The sequence below is a fragment of the Schistosoma haematobium genome, chromosome 2 (genome assembly GCF_000699445.3).
Source record: "Schistosoma haematobium chromosome 2, whole genome shotgun sequence".
Classification (NCBI taxonomy): Eukaryota; Metazoa; Platyhelminthes; class Trematoda; order Strigeidida; family Schistosomatidae; genus Schistosoma; species Schistosoma haematobium.
The window spans coordinates 9,267,223-9,288,821 of NC_067197.1; the positions used below are offsets into that span (position 1 = coordinate 9,267,223).

General features: G+C 32.8%; 1 protein-coding gene across 1 annotated transcript; it reads right to left on the bottom strand.

Annotated features, from left to right (window-relative positions):
* Positions 1–1,692: 1,692 nt before the first annotated feature.
* MS3_00006159 (uncharacterized protein) lies at positions 1,693–13,340 on the bottom strand (the record flags this gene model as incomplete). Its single annotated transcript, XM_035731308.2, has 2 exons — positions 12,305–13,340; positions 1,693–2,360 (listed from the first exon to the last, which is right to left on the bottom strand). The coding sequence occupies exons 1-2, from the start codon at positions 12,474–12,476 to the stop codon at positions 1,693–1,695; spliced, it is 840 nt and encodes a 279-aa protein (XP_035587317.1). The 5' UTR covers positions 12,477–13,340.
* Positions 13,341–21,599: the final 8,259 nt, after the last annotated feature.

A 21,599-nucleotide genomic window follows, 5' to 3' on the forward strand; every position in this document is an offset into this window, starting at 1 on the left:
CCGGTGCCATATTTTTTAGTCCTCTGTTATGTTCAAATTTTGTCGTTGGATTTATAATAAGATCCATAGTTCAATCGACTGGACATCGAGATATTGTAAGTGATCAGTCCATGTATAGACATCTCAACCCTGCAGGAGGTCAGTTAAATCTTGGTTGGGTAAGTAACAATGTCTCTGACTTTGGTTCCGGTTGTCGTCAATAAGGACCCCTCAGGATCGAAAGGGTAGGGACCCTATAGAGATTGCAATCACTGATTTCTAGCGTTAACTAACTAGGATAAACGAATGTCTATAGCACCTTGACAGTTAATCTCAATCATGTGGCACTAAATTAATCATAGAGAAGTGTTAGAATATCACAGATCAATCTATACTTTTGAACATGTAGAGAATTAGTGTTAATCATTTGTTAGTTGAATTTTTCATGACACTATTCGTTTACGAATGATAATTCGCTTTATTTAAATGAATAAAGCTCTTTTCACACTTACGTAGTCTAGCAATAATCTCATTTAGTTTAACGATAATTTTCAATATCTCTCCAATGGTCCATAGGTTTCAATCGATTTTAACAATCCACCTAATTATAAGATAATTTTCTATATGTATTTTATACAGCCTTTACTATCATTTCATCTCAAAATATATAACATACTTATGAGATCTTGTTTTGTTAACTTGTTGAAATTTCCAATGGGACATTTTTATTATTTAGAAAGATAGTTGTATATTCTCAAATGAATAGGTTGATTTCCATAGTTATCATAAGGTTAACTTAGTGGACTTTCCAGCCTTCGAAAACAAAGACAGTATATTCCACGTTTTCTCTATGTAATACCTATTCAGATGATATTATTTAGCTCCCTGATTAGAACTGTCAAAATCGATAGTATTTTCTAAACTGAAATAACTGTATAAACATGAGATTGGGTAATATGAACATCTCAATACTACAGAACATAAATCGGTATGATGTTCTCAAATGACTATATCTTGAATTGTAGCACTGAATGGTGAGGATTTTAGATTCTTTGGGTAATATTAGTTATTTTAGGTAAGAAGATACACCTAGATAGAGTTCCATCTACCCCTGAACCTAATTTAAAGTTTTATTCTAGCTAGTTTGATTCACTTTCTGTTAACCACTGATTTTCTGGACAATACTGTTGTAATTAAACACCACTTCCTTATTTTCCCAGTTTTACCAGTCTTTGATGGTTAAACCAGGCGTTTTGTTTTACGTACTGTTAAATAATCTATTTTTATTACAATTTTTCATGTGAAGTGTTCAGCAAGAATTTTGATTTTGCAAAAAATTCTGATTTGTTCGATCTGTTGTTTTCGGGACATAACCCTTCTCTTTGGGAATGATCGTATTATTAGAAATTTATGAATACAAAATTTCTATCTAGCAATTTAGTGAGTTACGATCTGCTGTCAGTCAAACTTTAAAAGATACCGCCTAACACTTTTGAAACCCATTTCAGCTTACTAATAAGTAGTAAAAAAAGAAATCAAATGCTCCAAATATGGTACTTTTCAAATAAATATATGAAAAAAGAATGATAACAAAGACATTATTTAATTTGTTATTATAGAGACTAATTTTGGTAGAACCATAATAATCAATGATATCTACCGAAACGGAATTTGATGATTGATGATTCGGGAAAACATTGAAATCATACATTTTTAATTAGCTAACTTTTCAACAATTATTTGTAAATTACCATGTTCTTTTATGACTAAGTCAACTAATTCACTAGTTTTCTGTTTAAAACCCATTTCACGAAGTGCATCAATTGTTTTATGAATATCATCAGAATCATTTGTAGCAGTAGATGATGATGTTCTAGGATCAGATAAGTCTGATTGTTCATCGTCTTCACCAGTAGAATCTTCTGCAGTAACATCTGAAGCGACAATTTTAACTGCTTGTAATACTGGACATGGAAATTCTGCATTATCCCTAGTAATCAACATTGGATGTTCTGAGTGATTGTTATTTTTAAAACAATCAGGGCATAATACAACTCTAGGACATATAACGCATGTGAATCGATCACCACACCAATTATTTTTATTACATATGTTACATATTAATTCAATGATAACAGGTAATTCAGGTTCTGTGTAATTAATCTCTTTATTAAATACAGCTCTTGATGCACGTTCACGAAAATCACTTGGTAAATGCTCTGGTCTACATCCACCATAAAATGAAGGTAATTTTGTTTCATTTAAATGAAGTACTGGGGCAGCAAATAATAAAGGTGTATTATCTTCACGATCATATATCATTCGTACAATTGCTTCTCTCAGATTAGATGAATTAGTCACTGTACAATATTCAGTTCCATCTGTGAAAGTAAATTTTTAAAAAAAGCAATCATACAAGAATAATGAAAGGTGGAGTTTCCAACTAGTAATTGTTATTAAAAATGAGTACATTGATGCACACACCAAATGATTCTGTAATAGGTAATGATATCTAATTACTATAAACATAGTTATTGATATAAAAATGTTTATTGATCAAGGATGGTAGTTTAGTTAGTATATTGGATGACAATTGTGTTTTCTTATTTAAACATACTTATTAAAGCACACTTTTTTATAATGAGCTTCAAAACTTTTCATTTCTAAGATATATCAATTGTTCTTTTGATTGTTGAATTCATGAGTCGATATAAGCTAGATCACCATTGAAGACCTAGAAGCACTGGATGGCCGTTTCGTTCTAGTATGGGACTCCCTATCAGTGCGCATCCACGATCCAACATGCGGGACTCTAACCCAGGACCTTCGGTCCCATTCATTTCACATGTCATTTGGGAAGTTTCTTTCCACATAGTATTGTTGCATTGCATGTCAACTTCAACCAGTCCAAATTCATAGGATTTCCTAGACAGTACACGGTTAGTACATTCTTTCATTCACAATTAGGTAGACAACATTAAAAACCAATTTCTTGTCACAATATCAATAGATATATTTCATTCATTTCTAGTTGTTTGATCTGGTTGATGTCTTTTTAGCAAGATTTTTTCTACGGGATGGGGTTGCCGACCTCATGGCCAACCCTTCTTGTTTACCAGGGCTTGGAACCGGCAGTAAATCTAGAAGGGCTTCAGGCGTCAAGACAGTCCTACTGTACGGAGCTGAAACTTGGAGAACTACTACAACTATCATCAAGAAGGTACAAGTATTTATAAACAGTTGTCTACGCGAGATACTCAACATCCATTGGCCGGATATCATCAGCAACAGCCTTCTATGGGAGAGAACAAACCAACTTCCAGCCAAAGAAGAAATTAGGAAAAGACGATCGAAATGGACTGGACATACATTACGCAAATCATCAAACTGCATCACGAGGCAAGCCCTAACTTGGAATCCTGAAGGGAAGCGGAAAGGAGGAAGGCCAAAGAACACATTACTTCGGGAAACAGAAGCGGATATGAAAAGTATGAACAACAACTGGAGAGAACTAGAAAGGTTTACCCAGGACAAGGTTATCTGGCGACTACTAGTGGGCGGCCTATGCTCCTCCACGAGGAGTAACAGGCGTAAGTAAGTAAGTAAGTAATCCATTTCTATTAGTTACTTGAACCTTCCTACTGATCCTTAGGACTGGTACTGGGTTGAGATCTAACGTATGGAATCGAGGATTCCCACTTCTGAGGAGTCACATAGTAGAATGAAAAGGCCGTTTAGTGCTTCCAGGTTTTGAGTGGTGTTCTAACACTGGTCAGCTCGTGATCCAAATGAAATTCAACAATTTCCACAACCAAATATTGTAAATGTAAAGGAATCATTTTAATGTGATTCTTTGCAAGCTGATAAAACAACGTATACTTAATACACAGGACCTACTAGTCTCGCGCGCAAGCGCTTAACCTCTAGAACACTGAGCCAGCTTCCAACTGTGTTAATGTGTAACTTCAATCAACCCACGAAATTGAGTGACACATCCACCATTGTCTTCAGCGAGTTACTATTTCACAACAGACCCGGTCGAATCTCGCGAGGCGGGATCGTGGATACTCACTACCGAAGAGTCCCACAATAGGACGAAACGGCCGTCCAGTGCTTCCAGGTTTTACATGGTGGTCTAGCCTCAATTGTCTCATGATCTCAACTATTAAATTAATATAATATCCACAAAATACCCCTTCTGATATGTTTATTAGTTAATTTTTAGAACAAATAGCATACTTCCCTCTCTAGCTTAAATTTTTAAAAACTATTCAAGAGGAATGGTCAGAATAGCCCATTTTAATTAAGTTATTGTTAGTAAAACTTGGAGAATCCTATTAAAACATTCAGTGCTTCGAATTTCCTTTTAAGCTCTCCAATACAATCTTTTAATTAACTCATAGACTGAAACTCATTGAACGACAATAGTGGTTTCCGAAAAGATAATTACCAACGAAAGATTGATCTAAGTCAGCTTAACCAATTCATTTACCTAGAAGTACTTGGAAATGGAAAAACAATGTACGGATTGTAGCAATTCAAAAGGTGTACATGACTGACCTATGCTGTAAGAGTCAGTCAACCTGGCTTAAGATATCGGTTTCAAGGTCACTGGACACATTACTATTAACTTTTAAATTGCTTTATCGTCTAGAAAAACAATATTATGCGAACCTGGATACAAAATGACAGCTAAAGATTGTTAATGCAAATTGTCAAAGTATGTAAAAGCAAACTAAGTAAGTAGTTTGTATCTAATGGAATAGATTTATCTATAGACATAAATATAACAGTATTGTAATCGTGTTTCATAATTCCAAACAAACTTAATTAACTTTCATTTTGACTTTTATTGCTACTAATGAACAAATAAGTGTGTTAATGTAAAGCAAAATCTTATTGTCCATCGAATGCAAGGAATGTAAAGTGAGAGAATAACAACTTCTCGCTAATGTTCATCAGTAAATCGATTACCAGATTAGCTAGTAATTTACTATTCAATAAATAAATAATTTCCATACTTAAAAATGAATAAATAATTGCTTGACAGTTGTTTTTACATTTCACTGTTATGAGGGAATATATGCTCAGGTCCCAACTTTATTTTAGTTGAAATGTTTGATGTCAATAGAACTTGAAGCTTGTAAATGGATTTATATTTGAACTTAATAAAAATCTTTCCAATAATTTGACTGCTGGTTGCAAAAACTTTGTTAGAATTCAATGAAATAGGAGATTCCCCACTTATATTAAACCGATTTTTTAAGAGTTCGACTTCCAATCAATGTGTCAACATAACTGAAACTACAAATGTATTCTTTATGAAATAAACTTGAATGTGATACCCATAAATATTTCCATAAACACATTGAATAGGAAGCAAATTTAGAATGATAATGAAAAATATCAACTGATTAAGAAATTAAATAGAAGAAATATCCATTATAAGCAAATTCCACATGACGATTAATTAGCTTATTAGAATAAATAAGAAAGTAAACTGATCAATTTCACTTATTTACTTAGGGATGAAAGACTCCAAATATGAATACTGTTTTAGTGTGTTCACCTTACTTGACATCAAAAATAACACTTAGACACATATTGAAAGTTCTATCTAATTATACTCAAGTATACTTTAAATCAATAACATTACATTGTAGTCATTCACCAAATTACTTGACACATTTCCACAAATTTATCGATTAAAAACGTAGACTTAAATAATCTCACCTCTAGATATTCATTCACATTTCATTAGATCGTTTATTTTATTCATGTTACTTATATGTTGCATATACTTAGACGAGTGATTTCCATTGATATCATTTGACGGTATCATTCATACAAGTTGTAGTATACAACGCTTAAACAAAAAGTGAATGCTAGTCATAATAGTCATGTGGATAGAAAACAGCAAACAAGTGAGCAAACCATACTTCCGTTTGTCAATACAAACAAACGAAACTAAACAAAACCGAAACACAATACCAAACATTGATGATAAAGAGATGAGAGAAAACCATGAAATACTCATTGAACATAGAATGCTTCACAATTTTCACTCATCATCAACGATCACGAATCGTATAGAGTATTCTCATTTTATCGCCTATTGCTCTGTGATATCTTTAATGAAAATATAATGCTTGATTGGTGACAGTTTCCAATCCTATATACTACTGGTTAATTGAGAGAGGGTGTGTATATGTGTATGATATTTGGTGTTTCATTCAATTGGTCTCTTTCACAATTTTAAGCAAATTATTATTATTATTTGCAGAATGAAACGAATTCATTGTATATTGTTGCTTTCTCGTCAGCTATAACTAAGCTAACTGTTTCCATTTCATTGTTATATTGTTAAAAATGAAATATCAATCAATCATTAATAATTTGTGTATAATGCGAAAGAACGTAAGAATTAAAGTTTTAAAACGGGGTCTATTGATAATGGCTTAAGGTAATAAGTTCTAAAATGTTAAGATATATTTTGTTTGTTAATTAAACAAAACGTTTTTTTCAAGTCTAGGAAGAAAAAGTGGAGATATGAACTATGATAACATTTGATTGAAAAGAAAGGAGTTGGAATTTTACTAAGACAGATGAAGGTTAACTACTGACTCTTTTTGAATCAGTCAGTCAGCTACAACGTAGGACCAGGCATATATATGCATCGGTCCTAGTTGCCAAACCTCGTTAGCATAGCAAGATGAACACCGGATTTATAGAAGTAGTTAATTCAATGGTGGCAATATACGAAAAAAAGATTGCATATGAGGATATAGTACAGGAAGAAAGAATTAGTTCGTAGAAAGAAAGATATGAAGCGATTTCAGTCTCATAGTTTAAGGGAAGACAGAGGGTGTATACATCTACACCATTGTGCTCGATTCTGAGCCATGTCACCCAGTCTCCAACCATTGGTTACGATAGTCACACAGACCCTAACTAACTAGTCTGCATCTACTAACATGGCTCAGAATAGAAGTTAGTGACTTTAAGCACTGATGCCATGTTTTAGTTCGTCAATATGTCTTTTAATTGCCATGGCTTTTGCTAATTTTAATAGCGTGGAATTGGGCTGTTTATTGATAACTTTAAATGAATTCGTAGAATCCACATTATGCTCCATATCTAATTAGTGACATGTTATTGAAACCAATGAAATACAATGAATTCATCATATTCTACAAATGTTGATAATCTTGCTTTGTTTATATTAGGACTTACTGAGTAATGGTGGTGTAGTGTTTGATTTTAATGTTGGCCAGGTTGACTATGGAATACAATGACAGATGTTATTGACTAGTATTCCATACCTAAGTGATGAATGGTTTTGCTTACGGCCCCTGTGTGAAAAGTTACTTTGGTGGAAAGATGCATAAGGTACGAAAAAACATTTTATGTACAAAGTGTGTTGATGAAATATGCAAAACTTTATTTCAAATTCATATTAATAATTGGTCAATATACTCAAGTCATGCGTTCTGATTTACTGGTTTTCAACTTCTGTTTCACTGTAAATTTTGATTTGTACGTAAACATTACTGATAGACTAAACAATATGTAAATTAAATTTCGTGCAGTACGTACTCTAGAAGAGTAGTTTTTTATTTTCGTTTATTTGACAACTTGATTGATTAAAAATTTCTCATTACATCATTATATTATATGTGTTCTGTGGCTTAGCAATGAATAACTTTCGGATTTAAAGCTTACAGAACTCGATTAAAGTTTCTGTGAAAGTATTAACCCTAGTATTAAGGTCCAACCAACTGACGAGTTTTGAACAAGATGAAGTATAATTAGTCTATTTTTTTGATAGATACGACCTAGTGAAATTAGTCATTGCTTCTCACTGTCATGTCTACTAAATCTTGAAGGCAGGTTTGATATTCATTTAATGCCCGATAGTTATTCCTTTGGGTATTGAAACATATATTCTATACAATTTCATTGAAGTCCAGTGGCTTTTATGTTTAGACTTGTTTATAAATCAGACTGAGCAAAAGTTTAACTGGATATCAGTCAGTATATTAATATTCAATTGAAAACCTCAGACAGTGGAGTTCCACAAAAAATATGATTTAATAGATGATCAGTGTTTAACACCTTTGCTGGAGTAACTCCTTAAATTATTTGTCGTCATCAATTAGGAACATTGTTAAATAGTGAGAGATTATAAAGAATAACCGAACTTTTATCAAGATATTCTTATATCTTCATGGATCAAATGAATATTGAATTAGTGCTTCTTGGACAAATATAGAATATTAATGTAGGGTTGTGGCGATTGTTGAGTTTTAATTGAGATTATGAACTAACTAATGTTAGACTGCCATGGAATACCTGGGAACACTGGGTGGCCGTTTCGTCCGACTGTAGGACTTCTTAGCAGCGCACACCCACGATCCCGCATGTTGGACTCGAACCCAGGACCGTCGGTTTCGCGCGAACGCCTGACCTCTATATCAGTGAACCGGTATCCAAATGTATTAATGTATACCTTCAATCAATGATATTTCGCGACCATTTTACATTATCTTCTATGGGTAACGGCCATCCAGTACTTCTAGATTTTCAGTGATGGTCTAACACTAACCGGTTCATGATCTCAATTAAAACACAAAATGCTTAAACTATTGTTGAATTTATATTTCTTGGACCCAAATTCAACAGCTTAATGTGTTACGACGAGTACACCTATTGTCAACTCACTATACTAGGATCTGTTGAATAAACGTTTTCAAATTATATTAATGAATCTTTTAGTAGGATTAAGTGTTTCCATTATTCCGGTATTATTCTAATAGTAGTATTATTATCTTAGGTTCTATTTGCATTATGGTCTTTTTCAACTTCTTTATAAAGCCGCTAAAGATAGCGATGATAACCAGATAAAGCTTGATTTAATAGAATACTTAGAAATACGTCATAACGTTGTTATAAGAATGTAAATAAATAAATCAGTCTTACAATCAGTCAATAAAAATCATGATAGCATGCGTTAAACAACAAGGTATGAATATGAGTAAATTGAAGATTGATCTTATTATTGACTGAAACAGGCATTTTACTATTTACAAGGAATGTAATAAACATTACAGAAGGATCAACATTAGCTCTTATTTTAAACTCTAATGATAATACTTCAAGACACCCATTTGAATAGTCCAGATGACTCTATCCAGGGAGTGGTTAATTAAGCTTTAGTGAACTAATACTATAAACAAATGTTGTATAACAATTCCCTAAATAATTATTTAGTGTTTGAGTAATTCTGATATGGATAGTGAAATCTTCTGCTACTCATAATAGAGATGATCTCAAATAGTATGTTTGGTAGGATTCTGGTTTATTATACCAGCCACCACCATCTTGGTTTTCATTTATACTGACTATATAGTTACATAAAATAATCTATCCATCATCTTGACCTGTTACAGACTGTCTAGTCAATAAATTTATTTATATGTTGTTCTCAGAGGTCAGAAGTATGCAGGAAGGTTACTAGTTTCCTTTTTGAAGAAAGATAAATAATATGAAGGTCAGAGGAATATGTAGAACCACAATGACTACTAACTGCTACTTTTATGTGTGTTTGATTTAATAAATTGATTGGGATATTGTAATAAATAAGATTACTTTGATAGTGTACATCGATGGACATTGGACTGATTGACACCAAGTAATCAATATAACATAAATTCAGGACAACATATTTCAATTTAATTTAGTTTGAAAGAGAGTCTCTATCAGCTGGAAGCACATACCCAGGCAAGTGTAAATTTTATTTGAAAATGTATTTGAAAGTTTCATACAACCAAATTCCCTGATAAGATTAAATAAAGCAAGGATAACGAGGTATACATAATAAAATGGTTTCATTTTATTTCATAGCTTTTCACTAGCTGCAAACAGGCTAAAATTATGAGCAGTAATATGGTTGTAAACACAGGTTTAACTTGCTAGAAGTGTCTTATAGTAATTGGCTGTGAAAAACGGGGTAAAATTGATATAGGTTGTTTGTTGCTTTTCTGAAGCTCCTATGATTTTAATACAGAATATCAAAAATTTGCTAAATCATTCAAAGGTCGATCAATAGCCTTATGATGTCACATACAATTGCACTTATAAGTTTATATGTAGCAGGTTTATAGAGAAAAGAAAGAGAGGGGTTACCATTAGGTTTTCTTAACACGTTTCTAAAAGCCTATGTCTGAAAGGCAGTAATATCTTCACAATTCTAGTCGTTGAACACCTGACGGTTAGCGAACATAAATTGAATATCAATCATGGATTCAAATTAGTGAACAAACTATCAACATACTTTTTACTTCGTTTTGTAGAGGTAGTAACTAACAAGTGCTTCCAGCCTAACTTTTATGAACAGAAGGAAAGCATGATAACCCTTTCTTTATCATGCTGACTATGATTATAATCAAATAACCCCTTTACAAACATTTTTTTTCTAACTTTTAATTCATTTTATGTTATTGATACTTATCTATTATTTCAATTTCTACACAAGTTTGTATTATTTAATCGAGTAATCATTTGTTACTTTTATTATCGTTACCTAATTCCTTTTTCTTAGATTTTGTTATCAGCAACTATAACATTATTCCCTCTATTTTATATTTATATTTTTCCAGCATATAAATACGTATCTATGTTAACTATATTTATTGATGTATCTTGTGTCATATTCGTCGTATTGTGATTTTTTAGTTCCGTTTTAAACATTCATCTATAATTCACTGAATGAAGTATGTAAAACATTTGTTTATAATTAAACTGTTCTTTGTAATTTCGTATTGTTTACAGGTGATGAAAGGCCACGACACATTGATAATAGTCGTCTGTATGAAAGACAATAGAGCATTTAATTCTAGAGTAAATGTTTTTGTTGATACGGTAAAACTACAATCAGCTCATTTATCATCTAATACTCTTACCAATATTTTATCCAGTATTTACTCGTTTGTATCTTTTTTCAATCTCTTCAAGTTACTTTATGAAGTCAGTCTAAATTCAGTGAAATCGATGTGAGGTGATTTGAAGTGGTCGTCAAGAAATGTTTTGTTTTTGATCTAGGCTATGCGATACTTGGCACTTATCAGAAATGCATACCTCAAATCTTGAAGGAAATGGTGCTTTCTGTAGGATCCGAATGAAAGTCACCGTGCTTCATCATTTGAGATGTTACAACTGAGCTCTTTGTGTTGCAATTGACCTGTTAAAGAACTGAGATAATCATAGTTGACAGATCATTGGGTAATGACCAAACTCATATTTATCTAGTCCTTAATAATGCCTACCAACAATCCATATAAGCTTAAACACATTTTTACAAATCAATGTGAACTAATTCAAACGATATAATATACAGTAATGTATAAACTTGATTTAAATGATCAATAATGCTAATAATAAATTATTTACAATCCCCTTCACTCTTATCTTTCTCCTTGTATAGCTTCTGGTAGAATGAGACGTAATTACATTAAAATCCATGCACGCAAGCAAAAGTATAAAAGTTCTATAATACCTTACCTAGCAAATATACTCTGTGACGAACAGGTTGTTAGAGTTAACGTAGTCAATAACCTGCATTCTTAACATGTCTCTAATTCGAAAATTTGTACAGTTTTTTTCGTTTTTTTAAACCTTTTTTCCTTTTTTTGTATTTGTCACAGTAATTTTTTGTTGCGTAGGTAACTTGTTGAAATACCCTGTGCTGAGAATTCTATATTGTACCAAAATATAATATTGAATAAAGCCATTAATAATAATAATAATAATAATAAGCGTCTGAGTCCCAAAATAGAACGAAACGGCCGTCCAATGCTTCCAGGTTCTCAATGGTAGTCTAATATCATTCGGTTTATGATCTCAATTAGAAACTTAATAATCTCCACAACCCCTATACTGATACTTACCATGTGCTCACTAGTGACTAGCTTCGTGAGGAAATTCTCGGAGTTCTAGTGAGATGCGATGATCAGTGGAGCTAATCCGTATCGGGGTAGAAACAGGTATCTACCTCAGTAAAATGGAAGATGGTCATACAATTTCTTGGATTGGTTGAGGTTAGACATTAACAATATTGGATGCCGGCTTAGTGGTCCAGTAGGTTAAGCATTCGCTTGAAGACTCTGGGTTTGAATCCCACGAGGTGGGATCGTGGATGCGCACTTCTGAAAAGTCCCACAATAGGACAAAACAGCCATCCAGTGCTTCCAGGTTTTCAATGATAGTCTAACATCAATCCATTCATGATCTCAATTAAAAACATGTATATATAATATAATATACTTACCATGCCATGAAACATAAAATTTCCCTTTTTTTGTTTTAGTATATTCACATAATTTTGAAATAAGATTATCATAAGTAACACTTCTAACTGATCTTTTAAAATATAATTTAGTTATAATAAATTGTTCTACACAAATAAATGTAGGCAATGCAACATGGACTATAAGCATCATTAAATTAAATTATTGATAGTAATAAGAATATAATTTGATACACCATCGTTTTATTGTTTAATCCATTTGTAATATTATAAAAATTTTATTGATTGTTTTGTATGTTACTAACTAATGTATGTATGTGTTGAGTTGCGTTGAATATGTACATAATCATGACGTGTTTCCTTTTGATATAGAGATATATATCAACAATCCAATCAGTAACTAAAACGTATTCAAGTATCCATTCATTTATAATTGCTTACTTTTTATTCAATCAATTCATTGGTTCATTTATTTATTCTCATTTATAGGTTAACTTTAACAATAAAAATGTAAGTTAATTATTGAGTATGAATGAAAATTGATAATCTTTTAATTGACAAGTCTATTAAGCAATTGGATTTTCTATATTCAATTTGTAATGATATAGATTTTCAAAAAAAGAAATTAAAGATCTATGTAGGCGGGTTTTTTTTCTTTCTACTGTTTCATACCATTGTATTGATTATAACAATCTCCACAACCCTTATACTGATATAAATTGGGAGTTAACAGTAATAGAATGTATATATATGTAATTGAGTAATTTCTATCATGTAAAAGCTTACAGTATGGTATTATTATTATTATCATGTATGTGTAATTTTACCAAGAAAGAAGAACACGTGTAGTTTGTCTTAGTTACTTACAATGTATGTAATACGGTATAACTATTACTAGAAAAAATTGATCAAACTATTGATTATTGTTTGAATTTAATTGATTTTTTTTCGACATATTGAATTCTAATAATTTGAATAGTTTAGATCAATTATTCTGTGTATATATAGTTATTGTGAATGATTTTAAATGAATATAGTGTTTATTACCTGTTGGGAAGCTTATTTTCTATTCGTTATTACTTAGTTTTTGATTGAGATCGTGAATGGATTGATGTTAGACTATCACTGAAAACATGGAAGCAATGGATGGCCATTTCGTCATATTGTGGGACTCCTAAGCAGTGGGCATTCGCGATCCCACCTCGCGGGATCCGAACTCAGGGCCTTCAATTTCACACACGAACGCTTAATCTCTAGACCATTAGGTTGTCATCCAATAGTGTTAATGTCTAATCTCAACCAATCCACGCAGTTGCGTGACCATCTTCCATTGTACCTGTTTATACCCGACACAGTTTAGTTCCACATGTCACTGGTCGATAAAATACATAATAATCTTCACAAGCCTATACTTGGTTTATTGAAATATTTGAATGATTTGTTAAATAACTTATCGTATGGTTCTTGAACTTTTAATTAATTGTTCGCCTTTGGAAAAAGTTGTGTTGATCTCTTGTGATTATCGGATACCTGGTGATTTCGTAGTCGGGGTTGAAATCAATTCAGGTATTATATATCTCTATTTTCTATATTTATCTTTATATTATTGGTACTGCTTGATTATTGTGTTTTTGATTATTTTGCTTGATGATTGTGTAACTTCAATTTTAATTTATACATGAGAGCTTAGAAGACTTATAGAAGTCTTGAAGTTTTGGAATTTACGTCTACGATTCTTTTGAAATGTTTTTAAGTCAGAGCTAGAACGCTCTTTGGTTGAAGAAGGTATGGTCACACTCATTTGCAAAGGTGTTAACGAGATGCTAGCTTTCGCTCACTGTTCAGATTACCTGTTCATCGCAGTTGTGAAAGTTATCTAAAGACTTGTTAATCAGTTTCACATTGATTTTTTACGAGTTTAAATTTGTGTACCGATCATCTTATTGTTTATTAATGACTTTTATGACCTACTATTACCAGAAGACCTTTAGATTCGGCGGAAAATACTTGCTACCTGTGCTTTGAATTTTCAAGTAAACTTAGTTTGGTGTATAAACTTGGACCAAAAGTAATCTTCCCTTCTACTTGAAGAATCCCAATTATTAATATTACTGTTATATCCAGCACGTATTTCCTGTGTGATTGAAATATTACACCTACTGTCGCGAAGGATTTAGACATCACTTTATAGGATACTCTAGTTTTGGAGCTAGTTAAACATACACAGTTTTGATACTTCTTTCCAATTTATTAGTTGGTAGGACGTTGAAGTCATTCAAAACCGTATTAAGCGCCAAATTATGGCTCACTTTAACAAAACTTTTGTTCTATTAACTATGGAAGGATACCATTCTCCTGGAATTAATTTAGAGAAATGCAAAAAAATGGTACATAGACCAGAAGATTAAAGCAATTTGACTCACTTCAGTCCAGTGGACGAACGACCTACACAATGCTGAAGGATTGTCAAGGATATAATTATGATATTTCTGCTCGGCGAAGTTTCAACTTCAAAATCTTAAATATCTGTGTAAGGATTGAAAAAACTATTTGAATTACGCCTATTCAGATGTGGAAACGACCGTATTCAATGCAAAAGCAATTAATAAGTTGCTAGCAGTTTGCTATATCTTTACAACGAAGTTTGAAGTTATTCCTTATAGTAATTATTATTTAACTACTCAGATGTTTTCAATAACATGTGACATTGGCCTACTGTTCGAGGTTTAATAGTTTTGGCGTCTCAGAGGTGACTTTTTAATGACTTATAGAACCCTAAACACTCCTGAGTACCCACTCAAATACCTAAGGTCAGCCCCAATCGAAACCTCAGGTGTGACGCCCAGAAATTAGCGACACAACGTAGCATAATGTATTATGGGAGCACCTTCTACTATTTACGAGTAGCTCAATTCCTGAACTCTCTGCTGGGTGAAGTGGTTCAAGCGACTTCTCAGGAGTCGTTTAAGAGGAAACTCGACATATTCTTATGGGCTCAAGACAGTATTTCGCTATGATTCACTAATATTACCTTTTTTGTCGTTAAATAAACTTAGGTTCCTACATGGAAGCATCAGTGATCCACTGCTACTAGAACCATTTACGCCGAAGCTTCAAAGTATCTACTTCAGAATGACTACTTCCTAGGCAATTTTTTTAGTTCTCCTACTGCCAAATGTATCGTGGTTAGTTTTAGTAATTTGTTCAACTCTACCTTTTTGTTTCTTCATGTTTACTAAAAGATTTTCTGTCACAAATTTCGAGCTAGGTTGGCTCTTCTTGCTAAGTGATGTATTGAAATTCCATGACAAAAATTTGAGTTATAAAATAAAAGTATTTCACATTCTGCCAAACATGATTGTAGGGTCCGGTTCGTAGAATATTCGATAAGACTACAATTTACTGACGACCTTTGAACAACGAAAAAGTGGCCTTGAGAAAACGCATCTACTTACTAGGGTTGAAAGAGGGTTTTAGAATAGTACGAGGAATTAGGATTAAGATTAAAAGGTAGAAGTTAGGGTTTTCATCACATATTGACATCAGCTATCATATCAAAATGCCAAAAGATGAATATTAGCTTGTATAATCGTCATTACAAAACGATAATATTGACAGAATTATCTAGCTTATTATTGCTGAGTTTAAAAATATTCCATTTCTGTCAAAGTATGGTATATGCATAAAAATATTTTGACCATGGATTATTGTACTCAGTGTTCTTGCTTGATGTTAAGTGGGACTTTATTTTGTATGTGCTGGTGTCGAACAAGAATAGACAAAATGGGATACTAAATTGACCTTTAAGCATGTTTAGAGACTGGTTTAGCTGGTACGTTTAGCTGTATTTGTCATTATTCACTTAAACCTGAGTCTTACATGAAAGCAGTTGACAGTGAATGATCACCACTAATTAGCTTTCAACTGACACTTTTTTTATTACATTTTTTCGTACATGTGGTATTTTATAAGAACTTCCGTTAAAATTTGATTGAATAGTTTCACAGTATTCAGACACCGAGTTGATATGAGACACCAATGAGGAAGAATATATGTGTAAAATCTCAGCGAATGAATTTGAAGTAAATCCTTGTTTATATTCGGTAATTTTGATGTTTGATTATAATTTCTTGAAAACTCCTGGACCAGATTACCAGGCGAAACGTTTGATTAACTTCAAATTCATCCGCTGAGATTTTACAAATACATTCCTCCCCATTAATATGGTATTTTAGTTTCAAGTTTTCTATTTCTCATTGTGTTCTCTCATTCTTACGTGCCGTAAAAGATATTAAATCATAACTACTGAGTTAGATGAAAAAAACCTGTCAGCCAAAATCAAAGTTACAATCTTCAATACGAACGGCCAGACAGTTCTACTGTACGGAGCTGAAACTTGGAGAATTACCACAGCCACCACCAAGAAAGTACAAGTATCTATAAACAGTTGTCTATAGTAAATACTCAATGTCCGTTGAATGGGTACCATTAGAAACAGCCTACTGTGAGAGAGAACAAACCAGTTTCCATCTCAACAGGAAATTAGGAAAAGATTATGAAAGTGGATAGAAAATATATTAATGAAACCATTAGACTGAATTACGGGGCAATCTCTAACTTGAACCAAAGAACACAATCCTTCAAGAATTGGAGGCAGACATTAATATAGTGAATAGCGATTGGAAAGAACTGGAAAGGAGAGTCCAGGATGGAGTCCTATGGTCCTATGCTTCTCCACTACGGATAACAGGTGCAAGTAATAAGATGAAGAAAAATACAATTTTTGTTTATTATTTCAGTCTAATTAAGCATAATCTTACGTCATTTGTTAGCGACATATTTGACTGCCCTTCCTTTCACAGGAGCTATAGCTCGTTTTTATTAAGAGAAATCGCTCCGCTCTTTTTAAATCCAAACTTATCTTACACTTCTCCTGCTCCATAATCAACCGACACTTTAGCAGATGTCATTCTGAGGCTTATGATTTGCAATTCTCCACAGTTTGAATATTCACTGGGACTTATGAAAAAGAAAACCAGGGAACCATAATCTTGAAAATCAGTATTTTATTGAGATATAGATTGTACCGTTCCTTTCAATGGACATTGCTGTGCTGAGAAATTGATAAACAAGAAGACTGTGGTGATATATGTGTGTTAACTAGTGAAAACCGGTTCCATTAGTTTTAACGACTGCAAATCCCCACTGAAAAGGTTTGTTTGGGTGGTACATCACTGCTTTGACTCACATGATAAAATGACTTGTTTACACTAACTATCTCACTAAGCTATATATACCTAAAGCTGTCGGGTGCTACAATTCCAGTAACTTGTGAAACGTTAGTTTGTTTTCCAAATTTGTATACCATAATATAGACTTGAGTGCTGTGGAAGTTGCTTTTAAGTATTTCGATGAAATTCGTCTTTGGAGGAAGGAGTAGGTTATTAACGATTATATTTATCTAAACGTGCATACAAATATTGTTCCTGATATGTCGATTATGGGTTTGACGATTAAATTGTTGCTTAACAATTTGAGAAGACAATATTCTTTGAACAACTATTTTAATGAGGACAGCGAGGCTTCACATCTTCTACAGTTTTTACTGATGGGAACATTTAGCCTAATGTTGATCACGTTGATATTTGTTCTTTATCTGTTTGATCCATTTACAAATGTCAAACGACAAAAAGGGGTCAATCAGTTGGATTTAGTGCTGAGAATCCTGTAATGGATCTTTTAGAGGTATGATTAAAATTATGTAAACAGATTACAGCATAATAAATAATTAAAGCTATTGCAACTCACTCATTTGAACGGTTCAAAATTGAATGAAAGAAAATCTGGTTCAAGTTTTGATACTTTTTAACCGATATTACCCATAAGTGTTAATAATCTTCTGGATACTAGGAGCTCTTCTGATTTTTGAGGCGGTGAGTAAATATTTTGGCTATCTTTCTGATGTACGATGTATTTTGTTTTGAGTATAATTTAGGTCTCAGCTTTTTTGTGAAATTCCATGAAGGATTCATAAAGAATTATAAGAAGTTGTTTGAAACGAATCCATACAAATTTCGGCTAAAAATGTTAATTAGAAGAGTTCAACATCAACTAGGTCTATCATCAGCCTTGAGATAATTGTATTTTAATTACATTATCAGTGATATGATTTGAAATTGTTCACAATTATCTTACACTACTCATTAGTAACTTCCGAAGTGCGATAAAAACTTTTCATGTTTTTCAATGTTTACTTAACATTTTAAGGCTGAACCGCTTAATTAAAATGACTACCTTTACGATTACTAATGAAACATATTAAAATAAGTTGTATTAAGTAGCATGTGTGAGTTACCTTCATTACCCATATTCCTCAGAAAACCCCATGAGAGTTTTTTATACATATGGGTAAGAAGTTTAGGATATTCAAAAATCCATTTTCTTTTATGTATTATTAATTCCATATTCACATATAATTTGGACATTTCTAATAATCAGTATAGGGTTGTGGAGATTGTTGAGTTTAGATTGATATCAATAATGGGTCAATGTTAGACCACCATTGAAGACGTGGAAGCACTGGACGGCCGTTTCGTCCTAGTATTGGACTCCTCTGTAGTGCGCATGCACGATCCTGCACACACGACGATTGTTTAGTGCTTCCAGGTTTTCAGTGGTGGTCAAACATTTTTAATAGTTAAGGATTATATTAAATGAAGTCGTATTTTTGTGTTTAATTTTCTTACTGATTCTAAATAACCATTCATTTCAAGACTACAGTGAGGGGATCTACTCCACTGTATTATCCATCATTATCTTGCGATGAGTAATGTTATTTAAGTATATAAATCGACATATTTTAGTTATAATTTTGAACTGTATATTTTTCTCTAAACATGACCACTTTTTGGATCAGTAATTTGGATATATAATTGTAGAATCTGAAGAGAATCTATTGAAAAGGATATTATTCGTCCATATATATAAGTGTTTTAATATGATGGGGATTTTTAAACGATATTTCAGTTAACAGTATTGAGATGGTGGAGAAGATTTGTAGCTCAGGTGGATGATTTTGGTGGAGTTTTGTTCTCTGAGCTGGATGGTTTGGTCGTGGAGCTTTCATCGTTCTTCTGAACGACGTCATCAGAACAAACTTCTATCTGAAGTTTGTTCTGATGACGTCGTTCAGAAGAACGATGAAAGCTCCACGACCAAACCATCCAGCTCAGAGAACAAAACTCCACCAAAGTTAACAGTATTCCTCAACTTGCAAGTTTCTATTACCATTTATCAAAAAAACCCATCATAATTAATATAATTCACACTGACTGAACTGTCAGTAGTAACTGTTATTTGTCTAGCTTCAATGGTGACCAAGTTATTTGAATAAAGTATCCATTATTCTAAGTAACCTCATATTACATGTACATACATACTTCTTTTGTAAATATAGAGTAATGTACTAGGAATAAACAGCTGTTCAGTGCTTCTTCGTATCCAATGGTTGTCTAACTGTGACATGAAACTACATAAGATTTTATTATTCTAAAAGCTTAAACATAAACTATTATTGATTTTCATGCGTTCTGACCTCTCGATAAGTTTAGATAAAACAAGATTAGTGGAATAACATGAATTTACTATATTCGAAGGCATCTTATCAGCTGTAAACGGATGAAATCAATGATTTTTCGTCATATTTAAAAGTTTTGTAAATTCCTAAATAGTAGCATTATCAACACGTTCGTTAACTTTCTACTCTTATCAGCTGGTTATTCTTCAGTTTGCTTTTAAATGATTTGCTAATAAAAATCAAATCTACAGTTTCGTTTTCGTACATTTTATTTCTTTTTTAAATCTTTCGTAGTTTGTCTTTCATTAAATGTTTTTGCATAGAATTTAAATTCACCCCTTCGAGATGAACATCAAAACGGCATAAAACAATGATCTACTTACAATTGATTGATCACTGGGTGGCGATCAATGTCATGCGCGTCTATTCCTTATTAGTGCAGATCGAATGCTATCGACCATGTTGCAATGTGGTCACCAGCCTAAGTGACTCGACACTGCGTGCACTATTGCGAGATTAGATGGTGGTCGACAGGAAACCCTGGACCCGGGTTTCGTGTTACTTGGCCCTCGTCAGCAAAGTGTACCTGTAATCTTGGGGGAACTGGTGCTCCCTGGCGGATTCGGTCTCGTGTCACCCAGCTCCACAGTCAGAGACGTTACCACTGAGCTATCCGAGCCGCGACCGACCTCCTGTAGGACTGAGATGCAATCACGATTGATTGATCACTAGGTGGCGATCAATGTCATGCGTGTCTAGTCCTTATTGGTGCAGATCGAATGCTATCAACCATGTTGCAATGTGGTCATTAGCTTAGGTGACTCGACATTGCGTGCTGTCGTACTGTTAAATCTATCGAAGCGTCTAATTCACAAAATTGAGATACGCGGGAAATCGGAGTTCACAAAACAACGATTTGTTTAAAAAACTATTCTTTATTGAGTAATATACATAAATCAGATACAAACTTCAACTTGTGAGGTATGTGTAGTTCCTTGTAACTCTAAAATAAAAAAGTCTTCCTGCAATAATAACATAAGAAATAATTATGACATATGATAATGTGACAGCTAATAGTTGTGTCTAATCTTGATAACATTTTATCAACAAGCTAAAAACGGAATCAAGAGCAAACAATATGGAAACCGTTGCGTTGAAACAAGGATTAAACGACTATACAAAATTGAGAATAACTGCTAAAAGGATTGAAAGTGACTATCATGATAAATACAATAAATGTTATAAGCGTATGTAAATATTTTGGAATAATACACGATAAACTCGCGTTACAACAGACGCGTAGAAATTGCTAGGAAAACAGCTGTTTACTGAATATAGTATAAAGCAATACACAAGAGTCGAAGGGAAGTGAATAAGAATGGAGAAAATAAAACAGACATAATATCTACTTTCCTGTATAATGGTTTTACGTAACCAAAGATTAATTAATGTTTTAAAATACCATTCTACATTAACATAAAAGAAATAATTTCACTAATGCAAGTAAGCATTTTTACCTAGAAAAGTTGTTCGCAATTCAAAGTTAAATTTCACATGTTCATGTGAGCTACATAAAAAAATGTAAGTTGGGGACATCTTCAAAAAGGAAGGCCATGAACGTTATGATATAAAAATTCCATGTTTTTTCTTCCTTAGATCTCTGGGAGAATGAGCAAGCGATCATTTTAGTCTTAGAATTTATGTTTAGTTGGTAGATAGTTTGGATCATAGACTGCTAGT